At 51.1% G+C, this 22,196-nt stretch overlaps 1 protein-coding gene and 1 long non-coding RNA gene across 5 annotated transcripts in view; one reads left to right on the top strand and one right to left on the bottom strand.

Annotated features, from left to right (window-relative positions):
- LOC132593468 (uncharacterized) overlaps positions 1 to 217 on the bottom strand; it is a 28,466-nt gene extending 28,249 nt beyond the window's left edge. Inside the window, exon 1 of the long non-coding RNA XR_009559016.1 lies at positions 84 to 217. This is a non-coding gene — a long non-coding RNA (uncharacterized lncRNA). The remainder of the gene's footprint in view (positions 1 to 83) is intronic.
- Positions 1 to 22,196, top strand: part of KATNIP (katanin interacting protein) — a 200,656-nt gene that overhangs the window by 135,544 nt on the left and 42,916 nt on the right. For all 4 annotated transcript variants that reach the window (XM_030871579.2, XM_060284723.1, XM_060284721.1 and 1 more), the window contains 2 exons: positions 2,132 to 2,269; positions 20,814 to 21,681. In XM_030871579.2, the coding sequence (XP_030727439.2) occupies positions 2,132 to 2,269; positions 20,814 to 21,681 (1,006 nt within the window). The remainder of the gene's footprint in view (positions 1 to 2,131; positions 2,270 to 20,813; positions 21,682 to 22,196) is intronic.

The following is a 22,196-nucleotide window of genomic DNA, read 5'->3' as shown; positions in this document are numbered from 1 at the left end:
TCTCCGACTTTGAACACCACGACTCCCACTTAGCCCTCCCGTTATCCCTCCCGCAGACGGAAATGTGATGGGAAATCAATTACAGTCCCCTCGCTTGTGTCTAAGGGTCAGCCTTCAGTCTCTGCCTTTGTCAAGCAGCCTCAGCGACCCATTTTAGGCTCCAGTGAAGAGAAGGAATGAGACTCCCCTGCTGGATTTCAGATGTGCTATCTTTGACCCCTTGCAGCTGCCCAGAGCACTAAAAGTTCTCGCAGAGCTTCAGAAACTTGCCAGAATAAGTCAGAACCCCTTGAACTCATCTCTCCCCCTTAACAAAGCAGCCTCCTCCCTTCTGAAAGGCACCATTGTCACTGGGACAAGCCACCTCTGTCCTCCGCGCAGCTGGAGCCTGAGCCTCACGTCTCCTGGGGGCCAGCAGACCCCAGAGGCAGGCACGGTCCTGGGGATGGGAGCCCATGGAGACACTCGCAAATATGGGGCGATGCTCCTTTTAGATAAAAGGAGCAACTTCAGCCAGCGTCAGAGATACAGGCTGCTTATTGGCAGATGGGACTTTGACTGTTCAGCCCCTAAGCAGGGACCCTAAACTAATGCCTGCAGGGGCCGGGCAGAAGCATAACCAGGGAGGCGAGGTGGGTGTAGAACAGTAGGGAATGGTGAGGACTGGGGCACCGGAGGGCACCTGCCCTGGCCGCCAGAGCAGTGCACTCAGCTCCAGCCAACGGCTGTCAGGGACCCCGTGTTGCCGCGTCTCCTAAGTCTGTAGACAAGCCAGACATCTAGCTCTGAGGGGGAGGGGATATCTTCCACCTTAAAGTCTTGGCAACGAATTTGCCTTTAAAAAAAAACAAAACACTTTCATGAGCTAGACAAAATAGCTCTGCCGGCCAGAACAGTTTAGTCTCTAAAGTTTCAGGGAGAGGACAGATATTAGGAGGTACATTTCACTTATCTGTTCATTTCTTCATTCAACGATTGTTCAAAAAATTCAATTTAAAGATTTTTTTGTCATTGACCAGGTGCCAAGGAACTGTGCTGAACGCTAAGGGTTCTGGAATGAATTAGAAGAGCTCGCAGCTGAGTGTGCGTGTATGTGTGTGTGCGCACGCGTGCGTGTGTTGGTGGGGGGGGTGACATAGACATGAAGACAGGTACTTGTGGGACACTGGGTAATTGTAACCTCAGGTGTTGCAAGGAGCCGTGGGCACCTGGAGAAGGGAGTGATTGTGTCAAGGGAAGGGGTGACAGTGGGGGAGACAGCGCATCTGAGCTGAAGTTCCCAGGGGGAGAAGGGCAGGAGAGTACTGCACTCAGAGGCCCAGGCTGTGCAAAGGCACAGAGGCCGAGCCAGCATGGACATATTTGGGAACAACTGTGCGTTTTGTCCAGACAGAGAGCAGAAGAGGTACCCAAAGAGACAAGAGAAGAGGTGACCAGGGCTGAGAAAAGTCCCCCGATTTCACTTTTTCCCATCTGCATCCCAAGCACTCATGATACGAAATTTTGTTGGTGCAAATGAAAATGACAGCAAGGCTCCCCTTCTCCTCTGCCTCTTTGGCCTTGAGAATGGCCTTGGCAGCCTCGCTGGCAGGCGGAAACTGCACACAGGGGTCCCAAGGCTTGGAAACCCTGAAAGGGAACAGAATAAATCCTGAGGCTCAGTGCCATGGCCCCGTCCCAACAAACGCCTGAGCCAGTGTCTTTCTTTTCTATTTTTAAAATTTTTTAAATTCTACAGGGTTTTACAAAAGAAAATCAAAGGCTCTGTTTGCCAGGTTAATCAAATAGCTCAAGTCGTGGCTCTTTTCCCGTCCTTCTCCTCCAGTCTCTCTCCCCAGCAAAGCCGATTAGGTTGATTAAAATAAAGCCCGCTGCATTTTAAATTTGGTCTGGGTGGCAGGGGCAGAGAGGCCCACGTGACAGCTTTGTGCCGGGGACGAGGGTCAGTAGCCTGCTCCAAAATGCGGTCCAGATGGGGTGAGATCTAAGACCCCACCCAGGATGAAGTAGAGAAGGTGGGTGGCTTCCCACCCTCATCCTCCCCTGGTTTCCATAGTCACTGCCCGCTTACTTTGGGGTAAGGCAGAACTGTGCTAACAATAACAACTTCCTTCTCTTGCTGGCGTTTCAGGGCAAGAAAGACCCTTCCTTGTGGACGTGCCCCTTCCACCCGCCGCTCCAGCTCTTTTTTGTTATCCGCAACACGAGACAGCTGCGTGACTTTGGTCTAACCAAGATCAAGGTTTGGAATTACTGCACGGCTGACGGCGTAAGTAACAGGCTCCGGTTCCTGGCTGGGCATTTGCCTGATGGAAGCACTTGGTGCTTTCCCGTAGCCTGATTCCCGAAGTTGCAAACTGGGCGCCACGAGGCCCCGTTGCCCTTCCTCCTGGGTGTAGCAAGCGCCTGCTGGGGGATTTCACTTCGCCTTGTCAGAGCCCCCAGGAGCAGAGCCTCCGCTGAAGTTCTGGGAAGTAGAATCAGGTCACCTTTCGGGGGAACTGAAGAAATATGAACCGAGGCACAGTTTTAACAGATAAGGAAACAGACACACAGAGAGGTTACGTAACGTGGCCCAAGGCACACAGCCAGTGAGCGTCAGAGTGAGAATTTGAATCCCTGCACTCAGACTCCAGGCCCATCGGCTTAGCCAGCGCTTCTCCAACCGTATCCGCAACAACTTGCCTGGGATCTTGGTAAAAAGCGGGTTCTAATCCAGCGGGTCTGGGGCAGGGCCCGAGATTCTGCACGTCTAACCAGCTCTCACATGTACCAGTGATCCTGGTGTGTGCACCCCACTCTAAACAGCCAGGCCCTTAACCTCTGTGCTCTTCAGCCCCTCTGGTTTCAGAACCCCTCCCCTCCTTCCCACCCTCATACACTACCCAGGTCCTCATCCTTGCTTTCTTCTCCGGGCTGTTTTTCACATGTTCATGTGCATTTATTCCTCCATTCAACCTTGATTAGTGAGCACATCCTAGGTACCATCAGGCTTCATGATCGATTCTGAGCGCACAGATGTAAAGACACAGTCCATGCCTTGGAGGTACTCCTTATCTAAAAGCTGGCAGACAAGTACATGTGGACGTGTGAGGCAGTGTGATGAAGGCCTTGATAAAGCTGAACCCAGAGAGCCACGGGTTTCAAACAGAAGCCCCAGGGACTCAGCAGGGAACACAGTGAGCAAGGAGGGACAGGACTCCCGCAGCCTCTCTCGGTTTCCCCTCTTATGATAGAAAAGGGAGCAAAACTTGTTCTACTTTCCTTTCTAATCTGCTATAAGGGAAGCAGTAGTACAAGCGAGATGATAAATGGCAACCAATCCTCGGCCTCAATGTTGTTAGAGAGACGCTAGGGCCTGGTGGGGAGCGTGGCAGACTGGCAAGCGCATGGCCCAGGTAAAGGGCAGGGCACTTTTCAGCTTTAACTAATGACTGACGTGAAGCAATGCCAGCCAGCGCTGCTAGACCTTCTGAACGTTCCCAGAGAGCTGGGAATCTGGATTTTGAGATGAGCTATTCTGTTTGCAAACGTCAGAAGCTAATTTCACTTCTTTTGAAGCCACCATACAGTTCAAACCAAACTCATCTTTGGGCTGGAGCTAGCCGTTCCCAGTCTGCGGTTGCTGGAGCCTGGAGGAGGGAGCCCGCCTCAGGCTGGGAGAGGTCAGGGAAGGTGCTTTAAAGAGCGCGTACCTGAGCTCTGGTGGAAAGAGAAGCCCTGAGCCAGACAGAAAAGGGAAAGCCTCTCCAGGTGGAGGGAGCTTCGCGGGCGAAGGCGTGGAGGTGTGGAAGAGTACAGCCTCCTAATCGCTCTCCCTGACCCCGGGCCCAAGCCTCCGGTCTGTCTCCAGTAGCCACTGCGAGGTCTGATCACGACTCTACTGTTTCAAGCCCTCAAAGGCTCCCCTTGATCCAGAGAATGCAGGACAGAGGGCCCCTAATCCCTGTGCGTCAAGCCCGCCTCTCTCTTGGCACCCGCCCCTTGACCAGGCCACCCTCCAGAGTGCCAGCTGCTCGTGGCTCTCCACCGCCCTCCCTGGTAGGCGCACCTTTAGTCCCTGGCCCCTCCCATCTCGCTCAACTCGAAATGCTCGCCTCTGCCTTGTATTCCTGGGAAACCCAGACGTCCCTTTCTCCAGGATGCTCGCCTGAGCCCCTGACCCTTGTGCACTTCTGGACCTCATGAACTGGTTCTATCGCCCCTGTACCAGGATGGGCACTTGTCCCCCCATCCCACTCTGGGCCTCTTGGGAGCAGGGCCTGCGTCACCTCCACCGCTGCTCTGTTCCAAGTAGAAATACACGGTTGTCGAGTGAATGAATGAGCTCATCCCCCAAGAGCCCGTAAGCAATTCTCATCCTTCTTGAGGTCCAGATGAGAGACTGAGAGTAGGAGGGTTAGGATGCTTGCCCGAGGTCATAGCGCAGGTTAGAGGCCAGCTGGGGCTCAATCAGGAGACTCCGTGCCCCCTCCCACCTTGCCGTCCTTCCCTCCTGTACCTCTTCTGGCTGGTTCTTCGCTCACCCACTCACCCAGCCGTCCCTCCAGCTCCCGAATAACCATCTGCTAGGCTCTGGGGATCTGGAGGCTAACATGGCAGACGCGGTCCCAGCCGGCTCTGTTCACACACTATGCTGCCCCAGAGAAGTAACAAAAAGCTTTCTCTGATTTCTCTGTTTTGATTTTTTTTTTCCAAACAAATGCCTAAAGTTTAAATTTGAGAAAAAGTCCAAACTATTGGAACAAATGAGAAAGTTCCTGTGGGCGTGTCAGCCTCCCCTGCCCGGGGTGTGCGCAGGGGCTGTCCTCTAGGCCCCGGATGCAGCCCCGGCCCCATGTAGCTGCGGCGCGTTCCCAGCATCTAGGGCTGGGTCCTCTCCTTCTCCAGTTCACCCGGCACTTCCTGGCAGGCGGTCACCAGTATATTCTGGACTGGTTAATGAAACGGCGCTGGCTGCCCAAGCCCGTGCCCTGTAGCTCATCAACTATATCGCTCAGGCCAAGAAAAGCAGATTTTATGTGCTATATTACAAAGAAGATAAGCTTCGTCCCTTTTGGCTGAGGCCTGCCTTTCTTCTTTAACCTGCACTCGGCCTTCCCTGTGTGCTGAGAACAGAAAAGGAGCAGGACACCAGGGCGTCGTTGCTGTTGTGGGCGCTTCGGGGAGCAGCCGGCTGCGGGGATTAGAGACTTGAGGTGTTTCTACACAGAGGAGTGTGTGGAGGACCGCAGTCCCCGGCAGGGCCACCACTTATGTAACGCACACCTATCTGTTGACAGAATTTTCCGGGGACAGAAAGCGCAAACAAATGCAGCTGCAGGTTGGTTTCATTTAATAATCTCCAGAGAATGCTGTTACCGTGTGTTTTAGAGGAGATAAAATGAGAGTTTATAGGAAATACAGCTCAGCCCAGCAGACACGGCTTGTTAAGACAGTGTTTTGTGTCTGGGAATTCAAGGAAGCAAAGTACAGTCTGAGGCGCTGATCCAACCAAGGCTTATTTAGAGCATAAGAAAAGAAGGTGCTAGAAGAAAAGGAGTCTCTTATTGGAAAATCTGCTGCCCGTTTAATCCTCGGGCTAACTTGGATGGGTTCCTTCCCCCTCGTTAGGTGATGTGGTAAGCGTAAACCGGCCCGGAGGAGAGGACTTCCGGGCAGGGTAAGGACACGGAGGCTAGCATCTGTCCACGCAGGCACACAGGGTGGCCCGCAGATGTGAGTGCTCATCACAGCTGCTGTTTACCCAATGCTGCATGCATCAGGCAGGCGTGAAGCCCCCACTGAGCGCTCCATAAACATTTGATGCCTGAACAAAGAGCTGAACAAATGAATCATCTCAATTAACCTCCCAACCACCCTACAAGGTGGATGTGGTCGGGCCCCACGTTGTAGATAAAGAACCTGGGGCTCAGGATAAAAAGCTCCTGCGGGACAGATAGCTGCGTCTGTTTTGTCAACTCTGCTTGGAAATGGCTGCCTGGAGGGCTGTCTTGGGAAGGATTTAGAACTTTCCTTCTGGTTCATCCAGGAAAGGGTGTGTGATGGATCCGCGATGCCTGTCTCGGGCTCAGGAGGAGGACGCGATAATATGTTTGTCACATTTTGTGATGTTTCCCCAGATTGAATGACTGGCCCAGCTAGTGAGGAGTCAGGGACCGAGGTGGGAAGGGAACATGGGGCTGTGGGTTTCCCTGCGGTTTTTCTCGACATGGCTTCCCCTGCAGAGCGACATCTGCTAGGAGAAAGGAATCAATGGTCTCCCTCCTCTAGGATGTAATAACCCATCCAAAAAGTGGGCTTTCAGCTGCTCGCCACGGTCCATCTGTTTTCGTTTATAATAAGCACATTCATCATCTACGTGGCACCATTCCATCACCATTTTCACCTGCAGCATCACCATGCAGATGCCACCTCCAGCCTGGTCACAACAGCAAGTGAGGCAGGACCCAGTGATATATTTTATGCATGGAAATGGTGCTCACTAGTTTTTGAATTAATTAATTAATTAATGTTAGATTTCCCCAATGGTGTATTTCTTTTCTTTTCTTTTTTTTAACTTTTTATTTTATATTGGAGTATAGTTGATTAACAATGTTGTGATGGTTTCAGGTATAGAGCAAAGTGATTCAGTTATACATATACATATAACTATTCTTTTTCAAATTCTTTTCCCATTTAGGTTGTTATGTAATATTGAGCAGAGTTCCCTGTGCTCTACAGCAGGTCCCTGTTGGTTATCCATTTTAAAAATCCATTTTCAAAAACATTTTAAAAAACAGTGTGTACACGTCAATCCCAAACTCCAGTGGTGTATTTCTGTGACTTGCCATGGTGATCCAGGCCAGGACTGCCCAATAGAACTTCTGATGATATTAACATGCTCTATCTGCCCTGTCTAGGGCAGAAGCCACTAGCCCCAGGCGGCCACTGGGAACTTGAATTGTGGCTCCTGTAACTGAGAGACTGCATTTTACAATTTATTTCATTTTAATATTAAGGTAATTGTCCACATGTGGCTAGTGACGACATATCGGCCCATAAGGGTCTTGGTGCTCAGGGAGCCGTGTTGAACGAATAGACAAGGTCCTGTTCATACAGCCCTGTCCCTTCTCATGAGGAAGGGACAAAAAAAAAAAGGGCACAAGTGAATAGTGTCATTTCAGGTAATGCTAAGTGTTCTGAAGACGATAAAATCAGGCAACGGGAGAGAGGCAGGAGGAGAAAGAGGCAGGGCTGCTCCGGACAGGTGATCAAAGGCCTTCCCCAACCTGGATGTGAAGAAGGAGCAGCTAGCATCAGTGGGAAGAGAATTCCCATCAGGGGGCACAGCAAGAGCAAAGGCAGGAACAACCAGTTTAGGCGGAGACTGAGCTGGTGAACAGAGGAGAGGGTAAGGGGAGGTCCCAGGGGTAGGTGGGAACCGGGTCGTGTGGGCCTTACTGGTTTGGAGGCAGAATAGGGGGATGGTCAGAGCCAGCCCAGCTGAGGCAAACCCTGGCTCCTCCTCTTCCTAGCCATGTGACCTTGGGCATGTTACTCTATGCCTCAGTTTCCTCATCTGGAAAATGGGGTGATTCTTGTTCGGTTAATACGTATGAAGTGCTCAGAATGATTCCTGGCCTTTGTGAGCACTATACAAAGGTCAGCTCTTAGTATCATTATTGGAGGGTTTTGGGCAAAGGGTGATACAATCTGATGGAGGAATTTAAAAGATCACTCAGGCTGCTGTTTGGAGAAGGGATCAGAGGGAAGAGGGAGCCCCAAGAGGAGGCTCTTAGCATAGTCTAGCTTGGTGGCTTGGATGAGGGTCACAGTGCCTCTGGAGTGCACCACGGGTAGATTCAATTCATCCCAGGGCAGTATCTGTATTTTCAGAAAGGCCTCTTTTTTAGGCAGGGTGGCGGGCGGGGGTGGACTTTCAAATGAATGCAAGTGAAGAGATTAGTTCAATAACGACCTATGTACCTGTCACCAGCTTCATTAATTATCTACATTCTGCCATTTTTGTTCCATCTCTTCCCCTAACATTTAAAAATAAATTGTAGCTATCATAACATTTCACTCATAAATTTTTTGTATGCATCTCTAACAGATAAGGAGTTTGTTTTTATATAATCCCAATGCCACTATCATACCTGACAATAATTAATTATTATGCTGTAATACCCAGTCCATATTCAAATATCCTTGATTGCCCCAAAATTATTTTTTTTAATAGTTGATACAAACTGAGGCCAAACATGGCAATGGCTTTGAAGTCAAAGATGTGACCTTCATTTGGGCAGCTGAGTCAGTGTAGCCCGATGGCTCTGCCGTAGGGTGGGGTCTGTGCACCCTTGGGCCTGGAGATCATGATGGCATCTTAACAGGGCAGCTGGTGGGAAAGGCACTAACCCAGGCGCCCAAGAGCCTTCCTTAGGTGTTGACCTCAGGCTTGGTCTAGGCCATTGCCTGTCACCAGAGGGTGTTCTCTTGTAGGTGGGCTGCAGGATCTGAAATCTATATGCAGAGTCCACACTCGGGAAGATACAGGTGTGGTCATCTTGAGAGTCCCAGGAGACTCAGGTTTGAAGCAGACCCCCAGCCAGCAGGGGAAGGAGAGGTGAGCAGAGAATTCTGCCTTGAGAGAGGGGGCCCAACGAGGTATTCAGGCTCCAGCCAGAAGGTTGGAATTCAGATCCATACTGTACTCCCACCAAGGGATGAGAACACAGATGCAGAACCAGGGTAGAAGCTGAGGCCCATATCCTGTTCTGTACAGACCAGGGGACAGGCTGCATCTGGGACCAGACAGGTGTCTAAGTAGGGAGAACTGCTCACCCACGTGCAGGGGCCAGCCTAGGACAGCAAGATAAATTCCAGACCCCCTAGGGGGTAGGGCTCCCCATCTCCTGCCTGCCTTGGCCAGGACTGATTTAGTAGCTGAATCTGTTGATTAAATTTCTCAGTCCCAGCGCTAGTGTATCAGCCAGGATTCTCTTGGTAACAAAGGACAAGAAAACCCAATTAAATCCAGCTAAGGACAAAAAAGCGTTCTTTGGCCCATGTTACAGGAGAGTATGAGTTTGCTGGCTTCAGGCATGGCAGGATCCAGGAGTTCACATGATGCCTTCAGGAAGCTGCCTCCCTCCATCACATATCTCTGCTTTCCTCTGTGTTGGCGTCATCCTCAGGTTCCAAGTGGTGGTCCCTGATGACATCGCTCTTGATTTCAGCACTCTGCAGAGAGACTCTCCTCAAGAAAGTCCCAGACTGAGGCCCCACTGGCCAGGCCTGGGCTGCAACCTGGGGTGAGGCCCACATTATCCACATTGAAGTCAGGTCGAGGGAAGGGTGGATTCCCAATGGAAAATTGAGATGCTGTCTCCAAAAGAAGGGAACATCACCAGGGAAAGTAGAAAACGATACCCAAGCTAGGTCCTTTTTCTTTTCCTCTAAGAATGCAGAAGTCACATGCTGTTGAATTTATTCACTAAACCCTCCCCAAGGCTTAATTTCTGAACCAAGCTTCGCTCCTAGCCATGAGATACTTTTCTTTGGCATTTCCGCCCGGCCTTGCACCGACACCCCAACTTGGTATCCCCACCCCCAGGCCCCTCGGCCCCAGTTCCGGCTCCGCTTCCTCTTACTGTCTGCAGCAGCGCCCGACTCCCACCTTTGAATCCTCCGCTCCCCCCTTTGCCCCTCACTGCCAGTCATCCCTAAGTCCTACCGTTTCCACTGCCCAAACCTGCCTCCTTCCAAGTCCAGCTCCCCCTTCCCCGGCTGCCCACTGCCCCCGCCGCCTCCCCGCTCCGCTCACTCATCTGCTCAGTCCCTGCATCTCATCAACAGAGCCGTTATCGATCGCCCCACACTCAGGCATTTTGCTGGGGCCGGGAATCAGACACGCTGTCTGCCCCTGCGAGCTCTCACCCAGGCAGGAGGGCCCAGGGGGATAACGGCAAACCATAGTTCAGTGGGGCTGGGACAGTGGCGGGAGATGAGCCGAGGGCCTCGCCACTGCAGAATGCCTCAGGGGAGAGGCCACAGTCCCCGGCTAGCTCGTGCTGCCGGGGCATCCTGGGAAGAGGCTAAGCCCCGACTGACCAAAGGCAGCTCACAGATTGCAGCTGGCTCACAGCGTGTTTTCAAAGTTCTTTAATTAATTGCCAACATTTAAAAATTGGAAGGGATTCCGTGCAAAATAGGGATTTTTGACTTTTATTGAGAAACTAGACGATCTGGCGACATGAGGTCACATCCACTCCTGGAAGCTTTGGCGGAGCTGAGTCACAGCGCCGCAGTCCCCACCACTCCTACTTGTGTCCCCGACACAGTGGCATGGCACAGTTGTCCTGACACCACACCACCTCTCCCATTTGCCATGCTGGCCCGGGCCCTGCGTGCATGTGCACTGGTGACCTTCTCCATTTTCAGACCCCAAAACTGGCTCTCTGGCTCTTCCATCCTTATGCAACTTTCATTCCCTCTGGTCCCTAGGAAACTCCTCTCTTCTGTGCCTTTGCTCCTGCCCTTCCCAGCACCTGGAATACCTAGTCGGTCTCATTACAAACCCTGCCTTTGGAAACATCAAGGTTCTGCTTCACCCACCAGCCTCCTGTACACCCTTAGCCTGCCCCAGGCCCCTTCTGGTGGTCTCAGCCACCCCTCCGGGCACCAAGTCATGTACTCCCCTAGGGTATCCCTCAGTTTCCTGAGCCTTTGGTGTCCCAAACGGGTGCCCCCGGCCAACTCTATCCTGCAGGCGTATTCCGTTTGGCACTCACGATGTTGCACCGCTTGTGAAACATTTGACAACATTGGAAAGTTGGCTTTTGATGAGCTGGCTATATTCCCTCTGTGGCATCCACCGGCTGGAGCCCAGTGACCCCTGCGGCCTCTGGACTTGCAGGTGTGCATTCCCCAGCTCACCAGCGTCCCTGTGCCGCTCACGTCTGTGGTGCTGCAAGCATCTGAGTCTGTGACACCTAATTATTCATACTTTTGTGAACTCCTTAAGGAGAGGAGACTTGCTCTCATCTTTTGTGTCTCACACAGGCCAGGATCCTGAAAGGCCCCCATGTGCTATGAATAAAATTGTGAGAATTGCCTGCTGGGGCCTGAGCTCAGATCGAGGGGAAGCTTTTTTTTTTTTAATTTATTTTTTATTGAAATATAGTCGATTTACAATATCGCGTTAGTTTCTGGTGTACAGCACAGTGATTCAGTTATACATATGTATGCATATATATGTTATGTGTATACATATATACACATATATATATATTCCTTTTCAGATTCTTTTCCCTTATAGGTTATTACGAAATACTGAGTAGAGTTCCCTGTGCTGTACAGAAGGGCCTTGCTGGTTGTCTGTTTTATATAGAGTCAGGTGTATATGTCAATCCCAACTTGAGGGGAATCTTGACCTAAGTCAGCAGGAGTAATGCTAGGCTCCACTCTGGAGTGGATGGGGTTCTCCTGTGCCTGCTGCCAGCCTCTGCCAGGAACAGGGAACTGCTGCACCAGGACTTAGGGGAGCAGGGAGTCTCCAGCCACGCTAGCCCTGAGCAGCCAGCCTCAGCAGCTACTTCCGTCCAGGCGGTAGATTGGGCACAAGATAATGATGGCGGCTTGCGTCTCCTGAGTGTGTGTTATGTGCCAGTCAGCATTCAAAGCACTTTACACGTATGAGCTCGTTTATTCCGTACAACAGTCCTGTGAGACTGGTACTGTGGTGATCAGCTCCATCCTACAGATGGGGAAGCTGAGGCCCAGAAAAGCAGAAGAACTTGCTGGTAGTCACATGACTACCAGGCAATCTGGTGCCCACCACCTGGTTCCGCCTTTCAATAGAGAGTAACTGTGGTCACTGGCAAGCCGGGCCCTGCCTAGAGCAGCCATCACTCTGCCCTGGCCCCGCCCTGCCAGATGGCCTAAATCTTCAAGAGAGGCCAAAAATGCACATTGTTGTGTGAAAGCTCTCAGTTTTTAGATATTATCAGCTGGTTCTGAAATTTTTAACTGCTCTATGGGCCAAACCAGCCCAGATTCAGCTGTAGGTCCTCCAGTTAGTGACCCTGTCTGTCAGGTCCCATCCCCGTCCTTTGTCCTCTGAGTCTGTGACGCCAGGAGGTCAGAGTCGTCGGCCCGCAGCCTGGCATGTAATAGGTTAAATGTAGCTTGTTAAATGTCACATGTCCCCACCATCTTCTTCAAGTAGCTTCATCACAAAGAAGGTTTTCATTGCTCTTCCTCCCAAAGGACATATGAAAGGCCATTGAGATCTCCTCTCAATAAAGCACTCAAGTTCAGGTGGAAAGAGCAGGTTTGGTTCCCAGAGCTAGGCCTCAGGATAGATGGGAATAGGCCTGTTCCCCGGCTGAAGACAGGTGAGCACATGGGGCCACGAGGTAGTAGGCGCAAGGGTCCAGTCACAAGCCCGGCTGCGAGAGCCTAGAGGGGGACCCTCAACTCAACCCGAGGAGGTGCGATGGGGCAGATCGGGAGAGCCAGGGGCTTCCCGGAGGGGTCGTCAGCTCCTGAGCCAGGTCCCGCCTACATGGCAGCTCTCTGGGCAGCGCAGCTCATTCCCCGAAGTCCCCCGTGCTTGACAACCTCCCAATCAGCCCACGGCCCCTCGGCCCCTCCTGCTGTGGACCCAGCACTTCCCGGCAAAGAGAGCAGTAAGGGACGGCAGCCCATGTTCTCCCTGTGCAGTGGAGCCAGCTTGGGTGCCCAGCAGGTGACAGAACCCCTAGAGTGTGGGCCCCCTCGGGCTGTGCATGAATGAGGTCCAGCGACACACAGCTGGTTCGACTCCAATTGTCACCCACGCCGAGGAAGGGTTTGCTTTAATGGACCCTCCCTGGCATCCGGCCCGTAGGCTTAGCCACTGCTTCGCTCCAGATGATCTCCTTCAGGCTTTTTCACCTGTGCTGAGGGCAGTTGTTGGTCTCTAGGGAAAGTGTTTTGTGAGCACAAGAGCCCCCGCCTCTGCTTGGGTTGTTGTCATGATAGAGCCGGGCCGCCATCAGTCTTTGCTGAGCAATTCATGTGCTCATTGGAAGAGACATGTCATTTGACCCCAGGACCAGGGAGGAGAGTGGCCTTATCGAGTCAGTTCAGTTACTTAGATCAAAATAATATTAATGTTGTTGTGTTTAAAATGCATTACGGTCTCAACGTGATTGGTTCTCCTCAACTGGAAAGAAGGATAATGTCTTTCTTTGGACTAGAGAAGGTGCTCCCGTTGACTACGTGGCAGCCACAGAGTTTCAAAGTGTCCTTTTGAAAATCCACTGCAAAAGGGGTTTGAGACAGCATCAACAAAAGGCATAGCAATAACTCTAGTTAAACAAGGAAGGAAATATGAGCACCGAGGAAGCAAGTACACACACACACACACACACACACACACACACACACACACACACACACAAATGGTAAGGTCAGCAGCAGCATGGAGTTTCACCTCGATTTCTTGGAAGCTGAGGCAAAGGAGGAAACAGCCAGGACTAGAGCCCTCTTGTTGGAAAGGAGGGAGCAGGCTGGTTGTTTAGGAGTGAAAGGATTTTCCCTTGGATCTATTCCCAAAGGCACCCCTCATGCAGAGCTTTACAGAGGGATGCCAAGTAGTACAGACCTGCAAAACCTCGACTCCGTCTTCTCCACGGAGCAGACGTGTGTCTCACATAGCTCTGGGCCACACTCTTGAGGTGTGATGGCCGTTGCATCGATATGTATGTAAATACATAGGAAAAGTCTGGAAGGACACAAGCATACGTACACATGCTCCCCACCAGTGCCCACAGTGACTGCCTCTAGGGAGTGAGGAGAGAGCTAGGATGGGAGTACGAGATAGTTGGTCCATGGGGACTAATTAAGAAATAGAAGTGGGGACTCAGAGTTCCACCCAGAGCGGGTGGCCAGGCTAGCACGGCCAAGACGGAGGCCCTCTCCAGGCCTGGCTTGACCCAAAGGGAGGTGGCAGTAGGACCTCAGGGTGCCAGCCAGAGTGGCTCCCTGTGCCCCAGCTGTGTGACCTCAGAGAAGGCTGAAGCTCAGTTTCTTCATCTGTCAGATGGGCCCTAATGCCCAAGACCTTGGAGAGTTGTTCCAAAGACAGCATGGGCCAATGCATGCAGCCTTTTTTTTTTTTTAACACATGGAATCCCCAGAGAAGTGACTCCCTACCATTCCCCACCGGGGATCCCATCCTGGTGATGCCTGGACCAAATCCACCCACAGATACGGCTTGTTTGGTCTGCAGGGTGTTGGAAAGTTGGCAGGTTTAAACACCATCGGGTAGGGGGCATGAACCTCTCAGCTCCCCACACCCCCCGCCACTCCCTGCGGTTTCCACCCTAACCCTCTTCTCTCTCCTACCTGCCTGATGCTAGGGGCATGAGAGGTCACACCCCTGCCCCAGCCTGCTCCCCTCTCTCTGTCCCCACTCAGCCAGGCTTCTTGGAGAGAGCTGAGGTCAGACGGGGCTCTAGGCCATTCGCGGATGGTCAAGGAGCCCATTGTGGAAACCAGGCATCTCCTTACGGAAGCCAGGATGCCCATGTGACGACTGTGCGGACTGAAATGTCTCCTCCCCACCCCACCGCCTCTTTCAGTGAGAGCGTGTCTGTCTCACCAGATGTTTCCACGGCGGTAATTTTGCGGGACTAGTCATTGAAAGCTGCCCAGGCTGTCCTTCTCCAATAGCTATTTCCTGATTAATTCACAGCACACACTTGCGCTGCGCCTCCGCTAAACAGAGAACACATCCGTATAAACATGTAAAAGAGGGCTTTGAGAACCGACTTTTCTGACAGGCAGCAAATAGTAGCCTGCCATCCTGCAATTGGACGTTTGAAGCTGGGTTCCTGTGGTGTAACACGGGCTTGACGTTTCTCATCCTAAATTGCTACGGAAACCCTCGTAGCGATAACTTAGTGAACTAGGAAGTTAGTTGGAGCTTCGTTGCCTGGATTTCAGGAGGGCTAAGGCAGGGGGAAATAACTATAGACGGGCACCTCTGGGATCTCAGCTCTTGTAGCCCAAGAGCAGATCGGAAGCCAAAGCAAGATGGAAAACGGTCTGGGGTTGAAACCAACGGGCTACCATTTTTCTGATCAGGTTTCTTCTCTGATGATTGTTAGAGAGCAGTGTTCCCGGGGAGAAAAATACCTGTGTTTATTCACTTATAATTCCGAAGGGATTACTGAGCAGCAGCTGTGTGCCAGGCCCTTGCTGGGCCCTTGGACGAGATTAGTAGCCTCTCTGCTGTCTTGGAGCTTAACTCTGAGTGGGGGAGACAATAAATAAGTTAGAAAGCTGATGAACAAGACCATTTCAGAGACCAGGAGGAAAGAAAACAGGGCCATGGGCTAGAGAGGTGACTGGATGGGCGGGGGCTGCTCTAGGGAGAGCAGCCACATCTCTCTGAAGACAAGAAGGGGCCAGCCTTGCAGGTTTCCAGGCAGGTGCCCAGGTCCCAAGGTGGGCAGGAGCTCCCTGGGATCACAGAGCAGCAAGCAGAGCGGTGTGTTGGAAGCAGAAGGGGAGGGGAGAGAGAGGTCGTCACAGGCCCAGATCACGCAGGCCACGCTGACCGCTGAAGGGAGCTGGAATTTATTCTCCGCGTAGTAGGAAATCATTGGGTGTTTGTTTTTTGTTTTTGTTTTTTTTGTGTGGTACGCGGGCCCCTCACTGTTGTGGCCTCTCCCATTGTGGAGCACAGGCTCCGGACGCGCAGGCCCAGCGGCCATGGCTCACGGGCCCAACTGCTCCGCGGCACGTGGGATCTTCCCGGACTAGGGATCCAACCCGTGTCCCCTGCATTGGCAGGCGGACTCTCAACCACTGCGCCACCAGTGGGAAGCCCCATTGGGTGGTTTTAAGCAGGGGCCTGCCGTGATCTGATTTAAGTTGTTTTGGTTTGGTGTGTTTTTTTCCGGCAGCGCCGTGCGGCTTGTGGGATCCCAGTTCCCTGAGCAGGGATTGAACCCGGGCCCCCTGCTGTGGAAGTACAGAGTCCTAACCACTGGACCGCCAGGGAATTCCCTGATTTAAGGTGTTTTTTAAGAAAGACTGGCTGCTGGAAATGAAGTGTGTGTGCCGGAGTGGGGTGGGGGTGGGTGGGTGACGGTGCAGAGTGGATACACAGAGAGCACTTAGGAGGATACGGTTGTTGTCTCCAGGAGAGATGACTGTGACCCGGGCTAGGAGGCGGCCACCATTCAGGGAGAAGAGGTCAGATTCCGGAGGGGTTTTGGAGGTAGAGCCACAGGGCCTCTGATGGATTGGATGTGTGAGTGAGACAGCAAGAAGACTCAAGGACTCCCAGGTTTGGGGCAGCTGGTTGAACGGCGGAACCACTTTTGAGATGAAAGATGACAAGGTTTGGGAAGAGTGGATTGATCATTCTGTTTGGGGCCTGTTAAGGTTGAGACGCCTGTTAGATATCCAAGAAGAGAGGTCACATGGTCACTGTGGGCTGGATGGAGAGGTCAGGATTGGAGATTAAAATAGTCAGGAATCCAGTGTTAATTGGCATTATTCACAATAGCCAAGACATGGAAGCAACCTAAATGTCTACTGACAAACGAATGGATAAAGAAGATGTGGTATATATACACAGTGGAATACTACTCAGCCATAAAAAAGGACAAAAATAATTCCATTTGCAGCAACATGGATGGACCTAGAGATTACCATTCTAAGTGAAGTAAATCAGACAGAGAAAGACAAATATCACTTATATGTGGAATCTAAAAAATGATACAAATGAACTTATTCACAAAATAGAAACAGACTCACAGACATAGAAAACGAACTTATGGTTACCAAAGGGGAAAGGGGGTGGGGAAGGATAAATTAGGAGTTGGGAATTAGCAGATACAAACTACTATATATAAAATAGATAAACAACAAAGACCTACTATATAGCACAAAGAACTATATTCAATATCTTGCAGTAAAACATAATGGAAGGGACTTCCCTGGTGACGCAGTGGTTAAGAATCCGCCTGCCAATGCAGGGGACACGGGTTCGATCCCTAGTCTGGGAAGATCCCACATGCCATGGAGCAGCTAAGCCCGTGAGCCACAACTGCTGAGCCTGCGCTCTAGAGACTGTGAGCCACAACTACTCAACCCACATGCCACAACTACTGAAGCCCGCGCACCTAGAGCCCGTGCTCCGCAACAAAGAGAAGCCACCGCAATGAGAGGCCCGCACACCGCAACGAAGAGTAACCCCCGCTCGCCACAGCTAGGGAAAGCCCACGCACAGCAACAAAGACCCAATGCAGCCAAAAGTATAAATAAATAAATAAAATTTATTTTTAAAAAAAACATAATGGAAAAGAATATGGAAAAGAATATATATATACACACACATATAAAACGGAATCACTTTGCTGTACATCTGAAACTGAAACAACATAGTAAATCACCTATACTTCAATAATAAAATTAAATTAAATAGGAATCACCAATGAGAGAACGATAGTTAGGGCCCTGGGCCTGAGTGGGACCCCCTAGTGAGAGGGTGCAGGAAAATCGGGAGGCCGGGGACCAGCCCAACCGGTCGAGGCCCAGTTGAAGAGGAGCAACAGCGGGGAGCCTGGGCTGCGGTGAGAGTGGGGGCAGGAGGACAGCCTACCTGAAAAAGGAGAACTTCCCGGTGGGTCTGATCCCCTGCTGGACCCTAAAGCTGATTGTCCAAACCAGGGCACCCCTGAGAGTGAAAAGAAGGCTCTATGAGTGATAGACCAGGGCAACAGGAATAGATCAGAACCGTCCAGGCAACAGGGAAGTTCTGTGACCCAGTTGCTGGCACCCTTGGCAGGGTGGGTTCGTGTAGAGGAGGAGGCAGAGGCCAGCGGGCAGGAGGTGCAGCTGTGACTGTGACTCTTAGAGTTTGCTGTAAAGGTGGACAAACATTGTGGGGCACGCCAGCAATAAGAAGGAATAAAACTACTCATTGACACAACATGGATGAATCTCAGAGTTATTATGCTGAGTGAAAGAAGCCAGGCCCCAAAGAGTTCATAGTGTGTGATGCCTTTTATAGAAAAATTCTAGAAAAGGCAGAGTAATCTATAGTGACAGAAGGCTGATGGGTGGTTGGCTCGGGGTGGGGGAAGAAGATAGGGTGGCAGGGATTACATAGGAGTACGAGGAACCCTTGTGGGTGATGGGTGTGTTCATTACCTTGATCATGGGTGGATATGTGTTAAAACTTATCAGGTAGTGTGCTTTATTTTTTTTTATTGCAGTATAGTTGATTTACAATGTTGTGTTAGTTTCAGGTGTATAGCACAGTGATTCAGTTATATATAGTTATATATATATATGTGTGTGTGTGTGTGTATATATATATATATATATATGTATATCCTTTGCAGATTCTTTTCACTTGGAGGTTATCACAAAATATTGAATATAGTTCCCTGTGCTATAAGTACATCCTTGTTGGTTATCTATTTTATACTTAGGAGTGTGCATCTGCTAATCCCAAACTCCTAATTTATCCCTCCCTTTCCCCTTTGGTAACCATAAATTTATTTTCTATGAATGTGGGTCTATTTCTGTTTTGTAAATAAGTTCATTTGTATCTTTTTTTTTTTTTTTTGCGGTACGCGGGCTTCTCACTCTTGTGGCCTCTCCCGTCGTGGAGCACAGGCTCTGCACGCACTGGCTTAGTGGCCATGGCTCACAGGCCCAACCGCTCCGCGGCATGTGGGATCTTCCCAGACCGGGGCACGAACCCGTGTCCCCTGCATCGGCAGGCGGACTCTCAACCACTGCGCCACCAGGGAAGCCCTGCATCTTTTTTTTAGATTCCACATATAAGCAATATCACATGATATTTGTCTTTCTCTGTCTTACTTGACTTAGTATGATCATCTCTGGGTCCGTCCATGTTGCTGCAAATGGCATTATTTCATGTTTTTTTTATGGCTGAGTAATATCCATTGTGTGTGTGTGTATGTGTGTGTGTATATATATATATATACCACATCTTCTTTATCCATTAAGTTGTATGCTTTAAACATGTACCGTTTACTGTATGAGGTATGTATTATATTCCTCGAGAAAGCTGTTTATTAAAAATGTTTTTGTGGGCTTCCCTGGTGGCGCAGTGGTTGGGAGTCCGCCTGCCGATGCAGGGGACACAGGTTCGTGCCCCGGTCCGGGAAGATCCCACATGCCGCGGAGCGGCTGGGCCCGTGAGCCATGGCCGCTGAGCCTGCGCATCCGGAGCCTGTGCTCCGCAACGGGAGAGGCCACAACAGTGAGAGGCCCGCGTACTGCAAAAAAAAAAAACAAAAAACTGTTTTTGTGTAAAGAGGTATGGCCAAATAAGGCAGTAGCAGGAGGAGGTGTTATTTGCTGTTTTTTTCTTTTCTTTTTTTCCCTTTTTCTTTTTTTTTTTTGGCTGCATTGGGTCTTCTTTGCTGTGCGCGGGCTTTCTCTAGTTGCAGCAAGCGGAGGCTACTCTTCATTGTGGTGCGAGGGCTTCTCATTGCAGTGGCTTCTCTTGTTACGGAGCATGGGCTCTAGGCGCACAGGCTTCAGTAGTTGTGGCATGCGGGCTCAGTAGTTGTGGTACACGGGCTTAGTTGCTCCGCGGCATGTGGGATCTTCCCGGACCAGGGCTCGAACCCGTGTCCCCTGCATTGGCAGGCAGATTCTTAACCACTGCGCCACCAGGGAAGCCCCTTAATTTTAAGTATGACCCAAGAAGCGTTGAACACCTGCCTCATACGGGACACATGTGCTGGGAGAGGAGGAGACAGAAGGCTAGCAGGGACCCTTTTGTGAAGGTTACTGTATGTCATGCTGAGGGGTTCGGAATTCATCTCACGGGTTCACACAAGTGCAGCGCCCACACCGCATCCTCTGGGCTCCCCTCCACTTGTGGCCACAGCTGCGTTGGGACAGTCCCGGGCGTGCTGACTGGGCACCACTTCCAGCGCTTCCAGGCTCTGAGCCTTTCTGCTTGGGTCCTTTTGCTGAAGCTTCTAGAGGGCCTAGCCTGTGGTCATGGCGGGGAGTCAGTTTCCCCAGGGGCAGCCATCAGCAGCAGGGAAGGGAGTCAGTGGATAAACACTCAGCCTCCCGCCTTTGGAGGGACACTTCTGAGATGCGTTCTGCCGGTCCCTCACAGTGTCCCAGCTGGATGGAGCCCCAGTTCCCCACAGCAGTGACCAGCCCCAAAACCTTTTTGGGTTTTCACCTGCCCTACCTGACTCTCCCTCTTAGGAGCACCTGCTGATAAGCTACCTGCACTCAAATCCTTGTCTCAGGCTCTGCCCTCAGGGCCCCCAAAATATGGAACCTAGGGCATCTGCATTTTATATGCCTGTCAAGCTTTTCTGATGCAGGAGGCCCAGGAACCATACTTTAAAGAACCCTGCTATAGGCAGTGAAAAAAAACATGAAGAATTTCACAAAGGGATGTGACTGGGCCAGATCTGCTCTTGTAGAAAACTAAGGCGGGTGGCAATGTGAAGCTGAGGTCGCAGGAGCAAGAGACAGGAAGCAGGGAGACCAATTAGCAGGCTATTACATGTGTCCCAGCAGGAGGTAATGATGATGAAGATGGTGATGGAGGCCGCCTCTTTGTGAAAGTCCTTTGATTTATAACATATGTAACCCTTTGCACCGAAATGAAAAGGAGTCTGATTTAACAGCCCCAGTGCTGTAGTCTCAGAAAGCTCACGTTTCCAGCGTCCCACATTTGTCTTTTTCACGTGCTCCTTTCAAAATCTGATACATCAGTCCGATGCCACGCATCTTCATTTTGTGAAATTTTGTGTTTTCAGGATCTTGACATTGGGGCCAAAAACGTGAAGCTGTATGTCAACAAAAAACTCATCTTTGATGGCAACTTAGACAAAGGAGGTGACGAGGCCCCACAGAGCATCCTGGTGGGCCTGCAAAATGAGAGAATGGAAAATAGCGTTGCTGCCCACTCAGAAGAAAGCAAAGGTGCCCGCAAGAGGAACAGCACCGACGGGGACAAGCAGCTCGGTGCCAGTTACTCGCAGCCAGCTGGAGCAGCAGAGGATGTGAAGGCTTCTTCACAAGGACATTTATTTGGTGGAAGGACGAATTCTCCTGACTGCATGAAAGACAATTTGTCCAAGTTAGAGGAAGAGTGCAGCTTTTTAGCCGCACCATCCTCGCCGGGTGGCATGCCCAGTGTCCCTCCCCACTCCTCCCCCGCGGAATGCCCTCCTCCTCTTGACCAGGAGCTCTCGCTGATCCAACAGCTGGAAAACCTTATGGGCAGAAAAGTCTCTGAGCCTCCAGGGAAAACCCCATCCTGGTTACAATCTTCTCCCGCAGGGAAAGGCAGGAAGCAGGGAGGCCTGAAGTCAAAACCCCTCTGGCTGAGTCCGGAGAAGCCGCTGGACTGGAGAGGCAGGCTTCCGTCAGAGGATATCATCCGTGAGGGGCCTGGAGAGACCGAGGCTGGAGATAAAGGCCCCAGGCGTGAGCAAGGGCGGACAAGCAGCTGGAATGTCATCGCCAGCGAGAGAGCTCAGAGAGCGACCCCCAGAGTCTGCGGTGATGACTTCGACACCTTTGACCAACCCTCCCACAGGGAGCACCCTGCTAGTGGGAGGAGGGGCCTGAGGAAGGACGCCCTCAGCAACAGTCACAGTGATGGCCAGCCAGACAGCAGAGGTAAGCTGGGGAAGCAGTCTGACTCGGGGCCATCCCACCTGAGCCAGGGCCACTGATTGGCATGAAGCCATTTTGCTCCCTGGACCTCAGTTTCCTCATCTGCAAAGCAAGTGGGTTCTTCTCAACTAAGGGTCACAAATTCCCTGTCTCAGGGGCCACAGGGGTGGCAGCAGTGAGTGATATGGGCAAGGCACACTTTGCATGTTAAACTCATAGATATATTTGTCATTACCTCCAAGATACGTTCCTTTGTCCATTTTTCTTGTAAAACATGGCTTTTCCAATCTAGACTGCTATCCCACCTCTGATAGAGACGTTGGTCTCTAAGAACTTCACTTCTTTGTAACTGTAGCATTAGAAAAATAATACAAAATAAGTGTGATGAAAAATAGCAATCAATTCTTGCCTGGGGGTTGGAAGGACTATAGGGAATGGTGGGGACTATGGTATTCAGGAATACAAGACGAGTATATGCCAGATCTCCCTTTTCCTTTTATCAAGAGAAATCAAAATTG

This window comes from Globicephala melas, chromosome 15, assembly GCF_963455315.2.
Source record: "Globicephala melas chromosome 15, mGloMel1.2, whole genome shotgun sequence".
NCBI lineage: Eukaryota > Metazoa > Chordata > Mammalia > Artiodactyla > Delphinidae > Globicephala > Globicephala melas.
This window is presented reverse-complemented; position numbering and strand designations above follow the sequence as displayed.